The sequence below is a fragment of the Dryobates pubescens genome, chromosome 7, assembly GCF_014839835.1.
Source record: "Dryobates pubescens isolate bDryPub1 chromosome 7, bDryPub1.pri, whole genome shotgun sequence".
NCBI lineage: Eukaryota > Metazoa > Chordata > Aves > Piciformes > Picidae > Dryobates > Dryobates pubescens.
Window position 1 is genome coordinate 39,411,245 of NC_071618.1, and position 22,040 is coordinate 39,433,284.

At 43.8% G+C, this 22,040-nt stretch overlaps 1 protein-coding gene across 1 annotated transcript in view; it reads right to left on the reverse strand.

Annotated features, from left to right (window-relative positions):
• Positions 1-22,040, reverse strand: part of VWA8 (von Willebrand factor A domain containing 8) — a 244,047-nt gene that overhangs the window by 112,690 nt on the left and 109,317 nt on the right. Inside the window, exon 21 of the mRNA XM_054163092.1 lies at positions 17,162-17,238. Within this exon, the coding sequence (XP_054019067.1) occupies positions 17,162-17,238 (77 nt within the window). The remainder of the gene's footprint in view (positions 1-17,161; positions 17,239-22,040) is intronic.

Sequence of the window (22,040 nt, forward strand, 5' to 3'; positions counted from 1 at the left end):
CAAAGACGACATCCCTATCTCTGCCAGAGCTTTCACCATAAGTTTTCATTTCCTCATAAACCCTGGAAACAAAACCACTGAATGTGAATCTGTATCTTTTGCATGTAGGCATATTACTACTGTTATTACTGTTTCCAGTTAAGCATGCTCATGGTGTTGGTTATAGGTTGGACTTGATGATCTCAAAGGCCTTTTCCAATCTAGTTATTTTCTATTCTATTCTATTCTATTCTATTCTATTCTATTCTATTCTATTCTATTCTATTCTATTCCATTCCATTCCATTCCATTCCATTCCATTCCATTCCATTCCATTCCAATCTATTCTATTTACATGATAAACAGGGAAATATCCCTATAAGAACCAAACACAAATTTGCAGCATCACAGGCAAATCATTAGTGTCTTTGTTGCTCTTCCCCATATATCATCAAGAAAAGAAAAAAATGAGAGAGAGAAAGAAACATAAAAATACTCATGTGGAATTCTAAAAATCAGTTTGTTTTATTTCTGTCTAAGCCATACCAGACACCTGCATTAGGTGTGAGCAGATCGATTATCTGCTTAACCTAGTGGCTGAACTGAAGGAGGAAGTTGCTAGGCTTAGGCCTGTAAGGGAATGTGAAAGGGAGTTGAATTTGAGTAACCAGGCTCTGCAGGCTCCCATATCAGAGGGAGGTGACCCAAAAAGCAGTGGGGAATGGATACAGGTCCCTCTTAGGAGACGTAAAGTAAAACCCTCACGGCTCCCCTCACCTTCCCAGCTACCCTTGCAAAACAAATATGGGGCACTGGAAGTTGAGGGTGAGGTTATTCTGATGTCAGAGGACACCATCTGAGGTGTTGCCTAAAGCCAAACAGCCTGCCCCCCAAATCAGGACTTGTTCCCTCAAAAAGAAGAGAAGGGTTATTGTTATTGATGATTCCCTCCTGAGGGGAACAGAGGGCCCCACATGTCGGACGGATCCTTCCCACAGGGAAGTCTGTTGCCTCCTTGGGGCCCAGGTCAGGGATGTTACCAGAAGGCTGCCTAGTCTGGTACAATCCTCTGATTATTATACCTTAATAGTTATGTAGTTAGGGAGCAATGATGTTGAAACCAGAGGTCTCAAGGCAATCAGAAAGATTGAGTAACTTTTACTAGCACTTACTACGTTTGGTATCATGGATGGTGTAAAGCCCTTGCATGGAATAGAGGCTTTAAAGCATAGTAATTCTCATTGAAATTCTATGTATGTGATTGAATTGCTCAAATTCAGAAAGGGATTGGACATGGCACTTGAAGCCATGGTTTAGTAGTCATGAGGTCTTGGGTGACAGGTTGGACTTGATGATCTCTGATGTCTTTTCCAACCTTATTGATTCTATGAGTCTATGAATATGTACAAATGACTTTTGTCTTTAAATTGGTCTTAATAAAAATCTGCAATGGCAATGTGCCTTAATTTTCACCATTGGTTTTCACTATTCCATGCACTGCTGAAATGGACTGATAAATAAAACACCAACTGCAATTCAGAAAGGTTCAGCAACAGACATCTGGATGTTCCTATGTAAGGGATGCCCATAGAATCATAGAATTGTTTTGGTTGGAAAAGACCTCTAACATCATTAACTCCAATCATCGACCTAACACTACTGTGGCCATTAAATGCAGGGCAAATCCCTCCTGACTGTACAAAATGCTTGTCAAAACCTTTGTCAAGACCTGTAAAACCAACCTAATTTCCTTTGGGTTTCAGAGGGATCAATGAGCTAAGGTGTAATCCAGAGGTGGGTGATGACAGAAGAGCCCTGCAACTCCCCCACAGTTTTACAGGCAACAGGATACACAGTTCAGCCTCAGGGCAAGTAAGTAGGCTATGCCATCCCTTTCTTCCTGGATTTCTAAATTTGGACTAGCCTGTGTGTGATAGTTTAAGCCTTAACTGGGAGTTAAGAGCTCAGATGGGGGCAAGGCTGAGAATCTCTCCCCCAATCCCCTCTCCTCCCTCCCAACAGAGAGGGGGAAAAAAAAGGAAGGAGCAAATCCACCAAACAATAATTCGGAGTTGGCTTGGAAGTAGAGAGGTGGAGAGTTTTCTTTAAACAATATATATATGTATGTGGTAGGTTGAGAGAGGGCTTAGCTCTCCCTCCTCCACAGAGTAAGAAACCACAGCTAACTCAGTCGAAGAGCAAAAGCTATATATTTACAAGCATATATGGAAAGCAGGTTATATATAACACAATATATACAGGTATTTACAATATATACATAGAAATACACAGCAAAGACAAATAACACAACAAAAATCCCCTCTTTGGAACCCCCTCTCTCCCCCCCTTACCTCCCTTTTTCCCCAAAAAGGGGTTAGAGAGAGAGAAAGGCAAGTTACTAAGGAAAAGAGTTGTTAGCAAGCTTCAAAAGCCCATGCAGGATTAGTGTTTGCTTATCTGAAGGCCAAGTCCAGCAGTTCGCAGAAGAAGCAGGCAGGGAGAACAGGCTGAAACACCAAACTCCCCCAACTCCCAAACCGAACTGAACTGAGGAAAAAATTTTCCAACCACTTCACAATCTAAAGCTGAATTTTTGTTTATCAACCAATGAAATTCGTTTAGAATATCAGAATGTTTTGGTTCTAGTACCAAAAACATTAGCCAGTGTGTTCCAGCAGTGTTTGTTCTTAAAGGCACAGCCTCAAACGACCACAATGTAACAATAACAGGTAAGGTTCACAAGGGCAAGGAACAAGGATGGATGGCAGGGGGACAAAAAAGAATAATACAAAACCAGTCTCTCTCTGAAGAGGCACAGAGGCAGCAGGGAGAAGGATCAGGCCCAACCACATGGCAGAGGAGCAGGAAAGCAGCTGCAGTAGCTCTCACCCAGGAGAGGCAGGAGCCAAAAGGAGAGCTAATAGCTGCAATGCCCTGCTTTTTATGCCCTAGCTGGGCAGGGCGGGGGGAGTGGAACAGACTCAGCTTCCCAGGGGGAAAACGCCCTGCAGGGAGTACCCGCAAGCTCTCCACCCTGCTTTGGTTTTTGTTTTCACAATGGGTGTTAACCCACCACACTGTGTCAACAGGATGATGGACAGTTCACACGATAAAACCCATCAGAAGCTGCTCGAGATCCACGGGCCGGTTGATAGCTCAGGTTGGTAACCTTTGTGTTGCACGCGAGATTCGATGCAACAAAAATCTCTTACCTTTCACAGCCATGCCATAGAATAAAACTCTTTGCTGAAGCTAAGGTGACTCACTGTTCCAAATATCCACATTAGTTCTATCTTTAATTTCTTAACACCTTCTAAAAATCCAACAGCATTCCGATAAGCTCCACGGGTACAGGAAATCAAACACAGTACTGTTTGCAGCAAACTATTAAATGGCCAGCTTCCAGTTACAGTTTTAAACTGACAGCATAACATGCACATTTCCTTTATTTGAAACTGCTGTCAGCAGGATTTCTGTCCCTAACAACTAATAATTTCTTGTTTAGTTTTAAACTCATGATTGATTTATTCCAACACTTCCCATGCAGAGGAATAAAGGAGAGGGTGGTAAGAGAGATTTTTGATGTTTAGTTACTTCATCTGCACTTTAATCTAGGAGAGGAAAGGTTACAAAGCTGGGGCCACATTCACTTCATTTAACCCCAACAAATATGGTCTGTCAGAGAATCATAGAATCAATAAGGTTGGAAAAGACCTCAAAGATCATCAAGTCCAACCTGTCGCCCAACACCTCATGACTACTAAACCATGGCACCAAGTGCCACATCCAATCCCCTCTTCAACACATCCAGGGATGGTGACTCCATCATTCCCTAGGCAGCACTTTCCAATGGCTAACTCTCTCTGGGAAGAACTTTCTCCTCACCTTGAGCCTAAACATCCCCTGGCACAGTTTGAGACTGTGTCCTCTTGTTTATCACATGCAGCAACACTCTTAAAAACAGTTCTATACGTATTGTACTCACTTGCAACATACAGTTGTCTTTTAAACCACCACAATAAGCAGTAGAATGAATCTACTGTCTTAGAAAACCTACTGTAGACATGAAAACAAAACTTCTATTACCCTCTTGCTTGCCTAGCCATTTCAATGCTGGGCAGAGAAATCAATAATGAATAAAAAAAATACACCAACTACAGTTGTTTCTTGAGCACAGATTATTTAGGGATTAAATTCTCAGACTGTACTTAGCAGCCTACCTCCAGTGCCAGCTATTGTTTCTGGGTCAAGCCTATGCAGATATAGAATATTTTAATATGTGTAATCCAAATCCTAGAGTATACAAAGGCACAGTCACAGGTTACTAAGGAATTAATCCAAGGAGGAAAAGAGAAAGGAAGGGTATGTCAAACGTGAACTGTGATCTCTTTCAAGTAACAGAAAGGTGAGAAGCAGAGATATCCAAGGAAAGCAAAAGTCAAGAGTAAGGTAAATTAAGGTGAAGCATTACAGGATTGTGGCAGTCTGGGCTGGGTGCCCCCCTGCTGCAGCCACATAAGACACCCCCCCGGTGTCCTGAGGGTCCAGACCAGTGGGTCTGGACACAGGAAGCTATGTATTTCATCCCAATATGTCCTACTCCCTTTAAAACCACCAGCAAGGTCTTAGATGCTCCCTATCTGGTAATGGAGGAAGAGTTATCTCAAGGCCTCTTAGGCCTGGCCAGGCCTAATGCCAAGAGGAGAAGGGGGAAGGGCAATCTCAGATCTGGCCAGTGAGATTAGCCAAACAGTGGAGGGGGGGGGGGAAGAAAGAGCCCTGGGGGTTTTGGGTGTACCCTCAGGTGGGGAGAAGGGGAATGCTGGGAGGCTGCTGGGTATGCTTTGGGATCTCCTTTGTCACTGTGCTTGTGGTTCTCTGTAAACCACTCACTGCTTTTCCATTTAAACTTTCTATCACTTCTGCAAATCTGTTTGTTTGAGTCTCATTTTTTCTGCCCTGGTGGGAGTCAAGGGAGGATCTGCCTCAAACCCACCACGAGGATGCTTTACAGATCACAAATCTGCACTAAGCTGCCAATGGATGAAAGAATAAAGTGAATAGAGCACAACAGGAAAGGAAGATCTCCTGTGGTGATGTGGATGGGCACAGGTGGCAATGGAAGAAAAGACACCAATGTCAGAAGGTATTTTACTGTAACAAAAAATATGTATTTTACTTTTGGCAAGTAGTTAATCCTCTAGTTAAACAGGAACTGCATACAACCCTCTTGATGTGGAAGACTAACTTGTGCTCAGTATCACCAGCAGCCCATACAAATCCTTAGGATGCTGTCATTCTTCAGGGAACACAAAACGACTGTATCTCTGGGGTAACTGAATGCTGAAGGAGTTTACAGTTTACTTAGCTGCTATTATAAAAGTTGTGTAAATCATAAAAAATTGTAGAATTAAAAAATAAAGAACAACTCACATCTGAAATCTAGCTTCTAAATTGTTTCCTTATCTATCTGTGGTTCCCACCTTTCATCTGCTTCGGTGTTATTCAGCCCTAAGATTTCAGGGAAATATTTCAAGAGATTTGCAATGTAGAATAGAATAGAATAGAGTACAACAGAATAGAATAGACCATGTTGGAAAAGACCTTTGAGATCATCGAGTCCAACCTATCATCCAAAACCACCTAATCAACTAAACCATGGCACCAAGCACCCCATCCAATCTCTCCCTAAACTCCTCCAGTGATGGTGACTCCACCACCTCCCTGGGCAGCACATTCCAATGGCCAAACATTCTTTCTATGAAGAACTTCTTCCTAACATCCAGCTTAAACCTCCACTGGCACAGCTTGAGACTATGTCCTCTTGTTCTGGTGCTGGCAGCCTGGGAGAAGAGACCAACCCCCACCTGGCTACAACCTCCATTCAGGGAGTTGTAGAAAGCAATAAGATCTCCTCTGAGCCTCCTGTTCCCAGTTCCCTCAGTCTCTCCTCACAGGGCTGTGCTCCAAACCCCTCCCCAGCATTGTTGCCCTTCTCTGGACACCTTCCAGCAACTCAACATCTTTCCTAAACTGAGGGGCCCAAAACTGGACACAGGACTCAAGGTGTGACCTAACCAGTCTGAGTACAGCGGCACAATGACCTCCTTGTTCCTGCTGGCCACACTATTCCTGATACAGGCCAGGATGCCATTGGCCTTCTTGGCCACCTGGGCACACTGCTGGCTCATATTTCGCCTGATATCAACCAGTACCCCCAGCTCCCTTTCTGCCTGGCCGTCCTCCAACCACTCTGACCCCAGCCTGTAGCACTGCATGGGGTTGTTGTGGCCAATGTGCAGAACTCGGCACTTGGATGTGTTAAATCTCCTGCCCTTGGATTCTGCCCATCTGTCCAGTGTGTCAAGGTCCCTCTGCAGAGCCTTCCCACCCTCTAACAGATCAACACCTGTCCCCAGCTTGGTGTCATCTACAAACTTAATGATGAAGGACTCAATACCCTCATCTAGATCATTGATAAAGGTATTAAAGAGCACGGCGCCCAGCAGTGATCCCTGGGGCACACCACTGGTGCCTGGCTGCCAGCTGGATGTGGCACCATTCGCCACCACTCTCTGGGCTCGGCCCTCCAGCCAGTTCCTAACCCAGCACAGAGTGCTGCTGTGCAAGCCAGGGGCTGACAGCTTGGCCAGGAGTTTGCTGTGGGGGACATTATCAAAGACCTTGCTGAAGTCCAGATAAGACTACATCCACAGCCTTGACCACATATAGAAGCTAAATGTATGGTTTCTATTAATTCTGTTAGCTTGGTGATGTACTGAATGCAAAACTCCTGCAGTTGCTTAGGCTATTACAGTCAGCCAAATCTATAAAAATGATTTTGCCTGAGCTAGTACAGATAAATGAATGTTCTTTTCCTTTCAGCATCATAAACTATGCAATTAGATGTCATTAATTTCTGTTCTACAGAAACCTAGCATGACCTAAACATAGCAAGGAAAGGCTAAAAATAACTTGCCTCCTTAGGGTTTGTCTTCTTAAATTTTCATTTTGTAATGAATTATGGAAATGAGCAGACACTGAAAGCCAGAATAATAAAAATCTGCTAAATCTGAACTATTTCCAAACAATAGAGTATGCAGATTTCCCTACATGTAAAATATGTCTGGCACTCAAGACATTAGACTGGAATTTCACTCCCACAGGAAAGGAACTGAAAACTGTAACTCACATTCACTGATTAATATTCAAGTCTTGACATTAGCTGGGCTGTAAGACATGAATATCAAAACCTCCTTAATTTCATCACATTTAGCACCTAAGATGAAAATAGCTCTGACACAAAGAAGTGAGACTGTAGGAACGCAGAAGTGAGAAAAGCTGTCTGACATACTACCATCCTACTCAACTGAACTGCCTTGTCTCTTCTTAATTGTAAAATAAAATCATGAAAAGCTTGCTTATGTCTTTCCTAAGAATGTATTTTTATCAAGCAAGCCATCCTCACAAGCTGCCCAGAAAAAGAATAAGAAGCAATAAGTACAAAGATTAAAAGGCCCAAAAGTTGTAACAAAAGTTTTGCTACTGAAGCTCAGCAGCTCTTCTGACAGTACCTCTCAATTTCACAGCATCACAGTATCACCAAGGTTGGAAGAGACCTCAAAGATCATCAAGTCCAACCTGTCACCACAGACCTCATGCCTAGACCATGGCACCAAGTGCCACGTCCAATCCCCTCTTGAACCCTCCAGGGACGGTGACTCCACCACCTCCCTGGGCAGCACATTCCAATGGCTAACAACTCTTTCTGTGACTCTCTAGGTGAAGAACTTTCTCCTCACCTCAAGCCTAAACTTCCCCTGACGCAGCTTGAGACTCTGTCCTCTTGTTCTGGTGCTGGTTGCTTGGGAGAAGAGACCACCTCACTCCTGGCCACAAACTCCCTTCAGGTAGTTATAGACAGCAAGGAGGTCTCCCCTGAGCCTCCTCTTCTCCAGGCTAAACAACCCCAGCTCCCTCAGCCTCTCCTCATAGGGTCTGTGCTCCAAACCCCTCCCCAGCTTTGTTGCCCTTCTATGGACATGTTCAAGTGTTTCAATGTCCTTCTTAAACTGAGGGGCCCAGAACTGGACACAGGACTCAAGGTGTGGCCTAACCAATGCAGAGTCCAGGGGCACAATGACTTCCTTGCTCCTCCTGGCCACACTATTCTTGACACAGGCCAGGATGGCATTGGCCTTCTTGGCCACCTGGGCACACTGCTGGCTCATGCTTAGGCAGCTGTCAATCAGTACCCCCAGGTCCCTCTCTGTTTGGCAGCTCTCCAGCCACTCTGACCCCAGCCTGTAGCTCTGCATGGGGTTGCCGTGGCCAAGTGCAGCACCCCGCACTTGGATTTGCTGAATGCCATCCTGTTGGACTCTGCCCATCTGTCCAGTCGGTCAAGGTCCCTCTGCAGAGCCCTTCTGCCCTCAAATAGATCAACATCTGCTCCCAGCTTGGTGTCATCTCCAAATTTGCCGATGACTGACTCAACTCCCTCATCCAGATCATCAATGAAGATATTAAAGAGGATGGGGCCCAGCACTGATCCCTGGGGGATGCCACTGGTGACTGGCCACCAGCTGGATTTTGTAGTAGGACTTCTGAGAATTCTTTTGACATTTTTTGTTTATTGCCTCACATCACTACCATTTATTTATTTATTTTTGCTACTGGTGCATTATTTACCCTCAAGGCAGCTTTTTGTGAGGTCTGAGGGCTCCCTGGAACACACTAGTCTGTGCCAGTTGTAATGCCTTTGACAGCTACACCTTCTTTCCAAGGAGGAACGATGAGATGTGGCAGGACAAATTTCCATCAACCACAAAGACCAGTCAATTCTGCTCCTGTTGATTTTCAAGATATACCCAAGTCCTATTAAATAATTGAAGTTTCAAAAACCACTCCACAACCCTGCACCTGATAGGTATTTTATTGTTCAGAATGGAATCCTCCTCTACACGAAACTAATCAATGAATTCAGCACTTCTTATTCCATTCAAGGTAGACACTATCTCCCTCAAACAAAAATTTGGAATTGTTTGGAAGAACTGAACACCTCCATGGATAGACCCTGAAATAAGGCAGGATGGCAGGCAAGGATGGAAGGAAAGTAAATCTAGAAGCATTCTGGATAACCCGTTGTAGACAAAGGAGGTGAAACCAGCTGCGGGGGGGGGGGGTGGGGGGGTGGGGTGTAAACACAGAAATTAAGCAAAAAAGGATAAACATGTTCCTCTCTTATCCTGAAATTTGCAGTATTTCACCTGGAGGACGACTTGTTTAAAAGATCCTTCTTTAGAGGAATGAAATTAGTGCACTAAATTCTTTACAGAATCATGGAATCATAGAATCCAACCTGTCACCCAAGACCTCATGACTACTAAACCATGGCCACCAAGTGGCAGGTCCAATCCCCTCTTGAATACCTCCATTGATGGTGACTCCACCACCTCCCCAGGCAGCCCATTCCAATGGCCAATACCGCTTTGTGTGAAGAACTTTCTTCTCACCTCGAGCCTAAACTTCCCCTGGCACAGCTTGAGACTGTGTCCTCTTGTTCTGGTGCTGGTTGCCTGGGAGAAGAGAGCAACTCTCTCCTGGCTACAACCTCCCTTCAGGTAGTTGTACACAGCAATAAGGTTTCCCCTGAGCCTCCTTTTCTCCAGGCTAAACAATCCCAGCTCCTTCAGCCTCTCCTCACAGGCCTTGTGCTCAAGGCTTCTCCCCAGCCTCATTGCCCTTCTCTGGACACATTCAAGTGTCTCAATGTCCTTCTTCAGGGGCCCAGAACTGGACACAGGACTCAAGGTCTGGCTAACCAGTGCTGAGTACAGGGGTACAATGACTTCCCTGCTACTGCTGGCCACACTATGCTTGATACCGGCCAGGATGCCATTGGACTTTTTGGCCACCTGGGCACACTGCTGGCTCATGTTCAGCTGGCTGTCAATCAGCACCCCCAGGTCTCTTTCTGTTTGGCAGCACTCCAACCACTCTGACCCCAGCCTGTAGCTCTGCAGGGGTTGTTGTGGCCAAAGTGAAGCACCTGGCACATGGACTTGTTGAATGCCATCCTGTTGGACTCTGCCCATCTGTCCAGCCTGTCAAGGTCCCTCTGCCGAGCCTTCCTACCCTCTAACAGATCGACACCTGCTCCCACCTTGGTGTCATCTGCAAATTTACGGATGACTGACTCGATCATTAAAAGCATTAATGCTGCCTATATTACATATAAATATTAAAATATTAATTGCATGTTTTGACACTTCCTAGAACATTGAAATGCAAACACCAAAACAGAATTTGATCCATTATTTACCCATTATCATCTGACCTATGAAAATGGAAAAGTATTTCAAGGGTTTAGTTTAAAACTTGAGTCCCCAGGGAGGCTTACACCCATATACAGGACACAGTGTCAGGACCTCAGTTAACATTAAAAATATCTATACTCATTGGAATTATTCCAAGTAATTTATTCCAAGTAACTTATTACAAGTGCTGCAGTATACTGTCCTAGCTTCCATATGTACTTACACTGAGGCTGAAGGCACCAGAACAAGAGGACACAGTCTCAAGCTGTACCAGGGGAGGTTTGGGCTGGATGTCAGGAAGAAGTTCTTCATAGAAAGAGTTATTGGCCATTGGAATGTGCTGCCCAGGGAGGTGGTGGAGTCACCATCATTGGAGGTGTTTAGGAAGAGACTGGATGGGGTGCTTGGTACCACAGCTTAGTTGATTAAATGGTGTTGGATGACAGGTTGGACGTGATGATCTTGGAGGTCGCTTCCAACCTGGTCTATTCTATTCTATGCTATGCTATGCTATGCTATGCTATGCTATGCTATGCTATTCTATTCTATTCTATTCTACCCACAGCTTCCATGCAGGTAGTGCTAATCTCATCTAGATCACCTTTCCTTGGCAGGCAACAGTGCTAAATATGTGAAAGGGAATTAAATAAGTCTCACAGGAATATCTATGCAAGCAGCTTTGTTTTTTATAGCTTGTTGCTCACTGTAATAAGCCTAGATAAACCAGATTCAGGCTTGGTCTTCCTCTTAATTTCCCAAGAGAACTTTATGGTAGTTGAAAGGAAAAATCAGAGACACAAAATGCATGCTCTAATAATTGCTATTCTTCATTTCTTTGAAAAATAATAAGGTCAAAGGCCATTTGAAGGCTTTGATTAGTCAGCTAATCCACTCATGGATTACCCTGATGAAGCGCAGGCAGGCTTTACACAAAGAATCTACATGACTTTGACAGTTACAAATTCCTTTCTATAGCCAACCCATCATACAGCCATTGCATTGCATGATCTGATCACTACATTCAGGAAACTCTGACATATGTGAAAAGCCAACTAGCTGTCTCATTTCTCTGTTAAAATGACACTGCAGAGCCTTTTTAACTTATCTATATGCAGTGCCAATTATATTCCACCCCCCACCCCCCCCAACCCTTTTTTTTTTCTACTAGGCCATTATAACTACTCAGCAGGACACATATTGGTTAAAATCCAATAAATTATTGGAAGTACAAAGGTACTCATTACTCAGTGTGACTGCAGGTGGCAGAACAAAGGCCAAAGGGAATGATATGTTTAATTCAGGTAATCCACTTAAGTCTGACTGCAGAATTACTTATGTGTGATCTTTCAAAACAAGATGCATTATATTTTCATGTAATTTGTTATAACATAAGAAATTCACTCAATCTTACTGTAAAATCCATAAAGGAAGAAAGATGACATCCTACAGCTCCTTATTGTGTATAAGAACAGATTTCACCAAGTAAACAGCAAGAAACTGTTAGTTCAGCTTTAGAAGAAAATGAAACAACAGGGTACTCTAACTTAAGCTTTTTCTCTCTGTACCAGCCACACAGCAGGATATGCAGCCTGAAATCAGTTCCTACAAAAAGACAAATGAAGTAGCTCTCCAACACCTGGAATCTGACAATTGCAGAACTAGTCAGGCAGCTTATGAAAGGCTAACACTGGAAGCACGAGACCAATTAACTTGCACAAACTCTAGGAAGCTTTGCACTGCAATGTGCCCTGACTGAAAATGCATTTAAGAAAAGTGGGGAAAAACAAGAAGAATCAAAAAAACATAAACACTACATTGGCTAGCCAATAGAATAGGATAGGATAGAATAGAATAGGATAGGACAGGATAGGATAGGATAGGACAGGATAGGACAGGATAGGATAGGATAGGATAGGATAGGATAGGATAGGATAGGATAGAATAGGATAGAATAGGATAGGATAGGATAGGATAGGATAGGATAGGATAGGATAGGATAGGATAGGATAGGATAGGATAGGATAGGATAGAATAAGAACATAACAGAACCAGAACAGAACCAGAATAGAATAGAATAGAATAGAATAAGAACATAATAGAACCAGAACAGAACCAGAACAGAACCAGAATAGAATGGAATGGAATGGAATGGAATAGAATAGAATAGAATAGAATAGAACAGAACAGAACAGAACAGAACAGGTTGGAAAAGATCTTTGAGATCATCGAGTCCAACCTATCATCCAACACCATCTACTCAACTAATCCATGGCATCAAGTGCCTCATCCAGTCTCTTCCTAAACACCTCCAGTGATGGTGATTCCACCACCTCCCTGGGCAGCCCATTCCAATGGCAAATCACTCTTTCTGTAAAGAACTTCTACCTAACATCCAGCCTAAATCTCCCCTGGCACAGCTTGGGACTGTGTCCTCTTGTTCTGGTGCTAGCTGTACCATTATTATATTCATAGAATCACCAAGGTTGGAAGAGACCTCAAAGATCATCAAGCCCAACCTCCTGCCCAAGACCTCATGACTAAACCATGGCACCAAGTGCCACATCCAATCCCCTCTTGAACACCTCCAGGAATGGTGACTCCACCACCTCCCTGGGCAGCACATTCCAATGGCTAATGACTCCCTCTGTGAAGAACTTTCTCCTCACCTCGAGCCTAAACTTCCCCTGGTGTAGCTTGAGACTGTGTCCTCTTGTTCTTCAGCACTTCACAATACAGATTTTCATAACAAAAATCTATCATGCTATAATTTATTTCCAAAGCTAAGCTGCTTAATGAATGAAGCACACACTATAAAGTTGCAGTAGAACATTAAAAGACAATATTCTAGACACATATTTTTGTGAGTCAAAATCATCAGGAAAAGCCACCGAGACTTCTTTTATTGTGGCCACCAACATACAAACACAACACACACAGTACTAGGGGGAGTGGAGCAAAACTAGAAGTGGGTGGAATTGGATTGGATGTTAGGAAGAAGTTCTTCACCATGAGGGTGGTGAGAAACTGGAACATGTTGCCTAGAACAGTGGTAGAAGCCCCATCCCTGGAGGTTTTTAAGGCCAGGCTGGATGCAGCTCTGAGCAACCTGATTTAGCGTGAGGTACCCCAGCCTATGGCAGGGCAGTTGGAACTAGATGATCCTTAAGGTCCCTTCCAACCCTAACAATTCTCTGATTCTATGATTATTTTCAATATCACCTTCTAACAAAGAAGTGCAGCTTAGAATACATAGAATAAACCAGGTTGGAAGAGACCTTCAAGATCATCACGTCCAACCCATCAACCAATCCAACACCGCCCAAGCAACTAACCCACAGCACCAAGCACCCTGTCAAGTCTTCTCCTAAAAACCTCCAGTGATGGTGACTCCACCACCTCCCCAGGCAGCCCATTCCAATGTGCAATCACTCTTTCTGTATAGAACTTTTTTCTAACATCCAGCCTGAACCTCCCCTGGCGCAGCCTGAGACTGTGTCCTCTTGTTCTGGTACTGCTTGCCTGGGAGAAGAGACCAACATCCATCCGTCTACAACCTCCCTTCAGGTAGTTGTAGAGAGTAATAAGGTCACCCCTGAGTCTCCTCTTCTCCAGGCTAAGCAACCCCAGCTCCCTCAGCCTCTCCTCATAGGGCTTATGTTCCAAACCCCTCACCAACTTTGTTGCTCTTCTCTGGACTCGTTCCAGCAAGTCAACCTCCTTCCTAAACTGAGGGGCCCAGAACTGGAGCCACTTGCTTCAACAAGTCTGCTACAGAGAGAGCCTTTCTGGGTTGTACGTTATTGAAAAGAGAACTGCAGAGCCCTATCTTCATTTAAATTGTTTTCTATGGTCCTATATTCTTTCAAGAGAAGAATATCAAATGCAGTTCTGAGAAAAAGTACACCATAATTCTGCAGTATTGGGTAGACCTGTGTCTTCAGCAAAGGAGTTACTCCTTCAGAAACAACTTTTCTAATTAGACTTCTGAAGATCTGAGGAAAATAAACCTGAAAGGGTAGTTTTAAGTGCTCTCAATAGGGGAAGCAGGTAATTAAATTTTACACTGATTATGTCTGCTGAAAAAGAGGGAAAGAAAATTAACCTCTAAAGATTAATGGACAGTTTGTAGTAAGTATGGCTTGTAGGAAGACCATAAGGCAATTTTCCTAATCGAAAGCTCTCCATTAATTCAATTGTTAAAGATCACACCTAAACTACATCTGTTTTGAAAAGGATAACATATGTAAACTCAGTTAATTTTTGAAAGAAAAGATAACCAGATTATTGTAATTTATTAGGGAACTACAAAAGGCACACTATAACACGTAGTAATTTTTAAAATGAACCCTGTACCACACTTGCAAATCACCCCTCGCAAGAACAAACACAGTAACTATGACAGGAAAATGTAATACCATAGAACAGAACAGAACAGAACAGAACAGAACAGAACAGAATAGAATAGAATAGAATAGAATAGAATAGAATAGAATAGAATAGAATAGAATAGAATTAACCAGGTTGGAAAAGACCTTCGAGATCATCAAGTCCAACCTATCATCCAACACTATCTAATCAACTAAACCATGGCACCAAGTGCCCCATCCAGTCTCTTCCTAAACAACTCCAGTGATGGTGACTCCACCACCTCCCTGGGCAGCACATTCCAATGGCCAATCACTCTTTCTGGGAAGAACTTCTTCCTAATGTCCAGAGTAAACGCCCCCTGGCACAGCTTGAGACTGTGTCCTCTTGTTCTGGTGCTGGTTGCCTGGGAGATGAGACCAACCCCCACCTGGCTGCAACCTCCCTTCAGGTAGGTGTATACAGCAAGGTGGTCTCCCCTGAGTCTCCTCTTCTCCAGGCTAAGCAACCCCATCTCCCTCTGCCTCTCCTCATAGGGCTGTGCTCCAAACCCCTCACCAGCCTTGTTGCCCTTCTCTGGACACATTTCAGCAACTCCACATCTTTCCTAAACTGAGGGGCTCTATGAGGAGAGGCTGAGGCAGCTGGGATTGCTTAGCCTGGAGAAGAGGAGGCTTCAGCACAAGATACAGCTGCAACACCCATTCCATAGAGGCATTATTATACATACATGCACAGTACTTGTTTTTATAGTAATTACATGAAGTAAATCGATATGGGCAAGTTCAAGAACTCATGAGATCATAATTGGCCACTTTCTGACAGATTCAATACCTCACTAGATACTTAGAGCCTCAGGATGAGGCTGACAAGTGCACACACAATTTCCAGAGAGACTAGCTGAAGTGGAACAACAGAGCCTGCAACCCAAACTCCAAGGACTAATGAGGTAGCATCTGTCACACACATTTCTGAAAGGGCAGAGAAGATCCACCTTCACCTGACACTGAATCACCTCCACATTATCCCAGCAGACAGTATTAATATTATACCTTTCCATGACAAGGTAATCAACTAAAATGCATAGTTTGACTGTTCAGTTACTTGAGATCTGCTGTTCAGGTGTATGAGAACCATTAAAGCACCATATTGTTTAGAAATATTTTTCATTGGCATGCTTGACAGGACTCATGGTAACCAGCCAGGAAATCTGCAGAAACACTCAGGGCTATCAAAGTCTAAGTGCATGTTCTAGTATGTTCGCCAATAAAATACATCTATGCCATAAACTACTGACTGTATTTCTTCCCACAAAATAGAGTAGAATAGAATAGAATAGAATAGAATAGAATAGAATAGAATAGAATAGAATAGAATAGAATAGACCAGACCAGGTTGGAAGAGACCTTCAAGATCATCATGTCCAACCTAGGAACCAATCCAACCCACCTAATCAACTAAACCATGCAACCAAGCACCCCATGAAGTCTCCTCCTGAACACCTCCAGTGATGGTGACTCCACCACCTCCCTGGGCAGCCCACTTCAATGGCCAATCACTCTCTCTATGAAGAACTTCTTCCTAACATCCAGCCTAAACCTCCCCAGGCGCAGCCTGAGACTGTGTCCTCTTGTTCTGGTGCTGGTTGCCTGGGAGAAGAGACCTACCTCCGCCTGTCTACAGTCTCCCTTCAGGTAGTTGTAGAGAGCAATAAGGTCACCCCTGAGTCTCCTCTTCTCCAGGCTAAGCAACCCCAGCTCACTCAGCTTAGCAGCAAACTGTTTTGGTGGAGGTTTTTTGTGAACTTGCTCTTATTTTGGTTTGAAATTCACACATCATCAGTATTGCAATTGCTGGTGGAGCTGGGATTGTTTAGCCTGGAGAAGAGAGGGCTCAGGGGAGACCCTCTTGCTGTCTACAACTACCTGAAGGGAGGTTGTAGCCAGGTGGGGGTTTGTCTCTTCTCCCAGGCAATTAGGACCACAACAAGAGGACACAGTCTCAAGCTGCGCCAGGGAAAGTATAGGCTGGAGGTGAGGAGAAAGTTCATCACAGAGAGAGTTGTTAGCCACTGGAATGTGCTGCCCAGGGAGGTGGTGGAGTCAGCATCCCTGGAGTTGTTCAAGAGGGGATTGGATGTGGCACTTGGTGTCATGGTTTAGTAGTCATGAGGTCTTGGACAACAGGTTGGACTTGATGATGTCTGAGGTCTTTTCCAACCTTATTCATTGTATGATTCTATCCTATGAAATGTCTGCGAAATCCTACTATGTTACTGAGCATGGTTTAACGTCAGTGCGCTCTGACTTTCAATTCCTCTTACATTAAGCGAAGCAATTGCACTAAATTCTTGCAGCCCCTTTTTGTGGTCTGTGTTCCACCTACCATAATAGTCCTTTGCCCAAACAAAAGAACAAATTACACTTCAGAAACAAGACTTTTGAAACGTGAGATATGAGACTATGAATCCAAAGCATGGAAATGTAACACATTCTTACCTATGCAGCTGTAAATACTCTCTGGGCCTGTTCAAAAGGTGAAGGAATCTGTCAACAACCTTGTTTTTCCCAACACCCTGCAGTGAATAAAGATAATATTGAGATCTAAAATAGATGCATGCATTTAAGTATTATAAAGAAAGAAAACTGTCCAAACTATTAAAATAGTCTCCAGATTCTTTTATAGGCAAATACAATTTCAATCTGCATCAAAGAATTCCAGACACTGCTTAGTAATATTTAGTTTTATGTGTATGTGCAATATATTTATTTATTTCATTAGTAATAACCAGAAAGAGGATTGCTTCCCTAAAGTTCTGTCATACCTGCCAATGCATTCTTGTAACTGCAACACAGTACCTGCCACCAGTCATTTCTGAAAACTGCCCCTGGTAACAAAGCTTTTTACTGCCTTGAAATAGGATGAAATTGGAAGGAACGGAAAGGAACGGAACGGAACGGAACGGAACAGAACAGAACAGAACAGAACAGAATAGAATAGAATAGAATAGAATAGAACAGAACAGAACACAATAGAATAGAATAGAACAGAACAGAACAGAATAGGAATTAACCAGGTTGGAAAAGACCTTCAAGATCATCAAGTCCAACCTATCACCCAACACCATCTAATCAACTAAACCATGGCACCAAGCACCCCATCCAGTCTCTTCCTAAACAACTCCAGTGATGGCAGCTCCACCACCTCCCTGGGCAGCACATTCCAATGGCCAATCACCCTTTCTGCAAAGAACTTCTTCCTAACATCCAGCATAAACCTCCCATGGTGCAGCTTGAGACTGTGTCTTCTTGTTCTGGTGCTGGTTGCCTGGGAGAAGAGACCAACCCCCACCTGGCTACAACCTCCCTTCAGGTAGTTGCAGACGGCAAGAAGGTCTCCCCTGAGCCTTCTCTTCTCCAGGCTAAGCAACCCCAGCTCCCTCAGCCTCTCCTCATAGGGCTTGTGCTCCAAACCCCTCCCCAGCTTTGTTGCCCTCCTCTGGACACCTTCCAGCAACTCAACATCTTTCCTAAACTGAGGGGCCAAAACTGGACACAGTAGTACTCAAGGTGTGGCCTAACCAGTGCTGAGTACCAATCCCAAGCAGATTGCATACCCTATTTGCTGCAGAGGGTGATTCCAGACAGCTGTGGCAAGTGCAAAGATGAAGTAGTTCAACATATTAAATCCATGTAAAACACACTTAATATCAAATGAAATGGTTAGTGTAATGTAAAAAAGCAGTATCATAATTTGGCTAGTCTGGCTAAAAGTGAATGCTGGGGGAAACTTCAGCCCACCACAATGTGCACTAATGGGAAGTGCACATGCTGTTTATGGTTAGAATAGATTCTTAAAAGCAAGCCTGAAAAGATTATTTTTCCAACTGCAAAATAGTAATACTAGATTTCCACCTCCCCCTCTCCTGTTGCAATAGAAAGAGGACCAAATAGCTGGGTTTGTGTCTTTCTATCCATGCTGTTAGCTGTGAGAGCAATAAAAAGAGTGCACCTCACTTCTGAGAGAATGCTTAAAGAACACAAGCCTGGTGCAGGACCACTGTGCAGGAAGGCAAATAGCACAGTTACCAAAATAACACAGTGAAGTCAGTGGGAGCTGTGCCATGACCACATCTTGTCCTTTCCTCATTTGTGTTTGTGCATCTCACTAGACTCTCTGCACACTTCCTGTTCTTTCACTTTAAGTATACCTTGACTTCAGAACATGGCATGTTTTTTTAAAGGTGCATGCAGTATTCATAAAACAAAAGGCACTCCCACCAGATTTTAGCTATTATAAACATGTTATCATTGCCCAACTCCTAGACTTAACTGCTTCAGAGTACATCATGTGCCTTCACAGAGGCTGTGGTGTACCACATAAAAATCCTTGGCTGGCAACAGTAGCTGGAGCAAAGTTCAAGTAAAAGCTTTTTGATTCCATCCCTCCACATCATGACAAGCTACCACTTTGTCTCAGCTACTGCACTGAGAAGGCACAATATAACAGAAAGGAAAGAAGAGGGGAAAGCTATTCAGAAGGCTCTTTAGTAATACTGAAAACCTGTAAAAAAGTGCTTGGATGAGCTCATTCTTTTAGCACTATCCATTACTGTAAGGTCAAGAAGAGTAGTGTTTTTCCAGTTTCACCTGGGGTACAGAATATGCCTGGGAGCCTTCTACAGGAAAACACAGACTGTGGAAAATACTAACCTAGTTTGGGAAAAAACCCTCTTTGAAATGAGTTACTTGCACTTCAGAAACAAGGAATGACAGAAACGGCATCAAAGTCCCAAGTCACCCTCCTATACTCATAGAACAGAATAGCGTTAACCAGGTTGGAAAAGACCTTCGAGATCATCAAGGCCAAACTACCACCCAACACCATCTAATCAGCTAAACCATGGCACCAAGGGCCTCATCCAGACTCTTCCTAAACACCTCCAGTGATGGTGACTCCACCACCTCCCTGGGCAGCACATTCCAATGGCCAATCACTCTCTCTATGAAGAACTTCTTCCTAACATCCAGCCTAAACCTCCCCTGGTGCAGCTTGAGACTGTGTCCTCTTGTTCTGGTGCTGATTGCCTGGGGGAAGAGACCAACCCCTACATGGCTACAACCTCCCTTCAGGAAATTGTAAAGAGCAATAAGGTCTCCCCTGAGACTACTCTTCACCAGGCTAAGCAACCCCAGCCCCCTCAGCCTCTCCTCACAGGGCTGTGCTCCAAACCCCTCCCCAGCTTTGTTGCCCTTCTCTGGACACCTTCCAGCAACTCAACATCTTTCCTAAACTGAGGGGCCCACAACTGGACACAGGACTCAAGATGTGGCCTAACCAGTGCTGAGTCCAGGGGCACAATGACTTCCCTGCTCCTGTTGGCCACACTAGTCCTGATGCAGGCCAGGATGCCATTGGCCTTCTTGGCCACCTGGGCACACTGCTGGCTCATGTTCAGCCTACTATCAACCAGTATCCCCCAGGTCCCTTTCTGTTTGGGAGCTCTCCAGCCACTCTGACCCCAGCCTGTAGCACTACTCTGAGCATAGACTCAGTCGCAACGATGAAACCAGACCTCCTGGGTGCTAGCTCACACAGCTAGCAGTCAACTATTTAAGCAGAAAGAATCAGAACTATCTTTCATATGAACATACCAAAAGACTGAGTTGAGCTTGGACTGGATTCAGAATGTCCTAACATGTAATTTGCAATTATTGCAGCCTGAGGTGGCGTTCAGAGGACAAACCAGGGTGCCATTAATGCTTGCTGCATGTTATTTATATATGCACTGCTGCAGTTACTTAATTTAACAGAACTACAAACACACTAATTGGAGAGAAAAGAACATCTGTGTTGGTGTTGGAGCTGAACTGAATGAAAATATTTCAGAAAGCAAATATTAGACAATCTTTACTCCATCAGACATATGGGACAACTGCACCAGAAAAATGGGAAGTAAATAGCTGCACTAATGAATAGCAGAAAGAAAATCAAGCAATTAGAAGGCAAAATAATCCCTTAGTTAAAAACTCTCCTAAGTGGCATTGTAAACACTTGTTACCAAGGATAAAATGACTTAATCTTCCAGCAGTAACTGTAGTTTCAAATACAAACAGGCTTGTTACAGGTCCCAGGAGGCATTTTGCAATTCAGGATGCAGCTAATACAGTAGTGGGTCAAATTTCTTCCCTACACAGCCAAAATAAATCCAATAGCAATGGACCCAAGTTTTTTGAAGTTAATAGCTTGTTTCTTATGGGGGAAAAAAAAAGCACCATTGAAAAAAAAAAGTCTAAATTGTGCTGCCTCAGTTTTATTTTCTTTTAAGTGATTTGCAGGTCATACTGAAGGAATTAAAGAGGCTATAATAGAAAAAAATAGAAAAGGTAGAATAGACCAGGTTGGAAGAGGCCTTCAAGATCATCACATCCAACCTATCAACCAATCCAACCCACCTAAACATCTCAACCATGGCACCAAGCACCCCATCAAGTCTCCTCCTGAACACCTCCAGTGATGGTGACTCCACTACCTCCCCAGGCAGCCCATTCCAATGGGCAATCACTCTCTCTGCATAGAACTTCTTCCTAACATCCAACCTAAACCTCCCCTGGTGCAGCCTGAGACTGTGTCCTCTTGTTCTGGTGCTGGTTGCCTGAGAGACCAGCCCCTACCTGGCTACAACCTCCCTTCAGGTAGTTGGGTAGTTATAGGCAGCAATAAGGTCTCCCCTGAGCCTCCTCTTCTCCAGGCTAAGCAACCCCAGCCCCCTCAGCCTCTCCTCATAGGGCTGTGCTCCAAACCCCTCCCCAGCTTTGTTGCCCTTCTTTGGACACCTTCCAGCAACTCAACATCTTTCCTAAACTGAGGGGCCCACAACTGGACACAGGACTCAAGATGTGGCTTAACCAGGGCTGCATCCAGGGGCACAGTGACCTCCCTGCACCTCATTATTTTATTAAGAGTTTATCACTTGGGGCATGCAAAAAAACAGTGACTAAAAAAAATCAAATTTCAGTACAAGAACAAGCAAACTTCGTTCTCTAATAGAACTCATGAATGGGATGCTTCAGATACATCTCTTCTCTACAGGCCTAGATACACTTGTAGGGTACTTAAGGGGCATTTTCTGCCCTTAAGTATAACCTCCAGCCCAGAGCCATGTCAGGCTAAATATGATCTTCACTTTTCCAGTGATAAGACAACTGTGGTTCAAAGGAGGGAAGCATATGAAAAGTGTACAAGAGAATCTGTGGGGAGAAATATCTGCAAGGAGAATCAATTAATTGATTGTCTTTAAATTCTGGTTCTTTAGCACAACTTGTAAAGACAGAAAGAAGAAAGACATTTAAAGACCATAGCTGTTCTGATATGTGC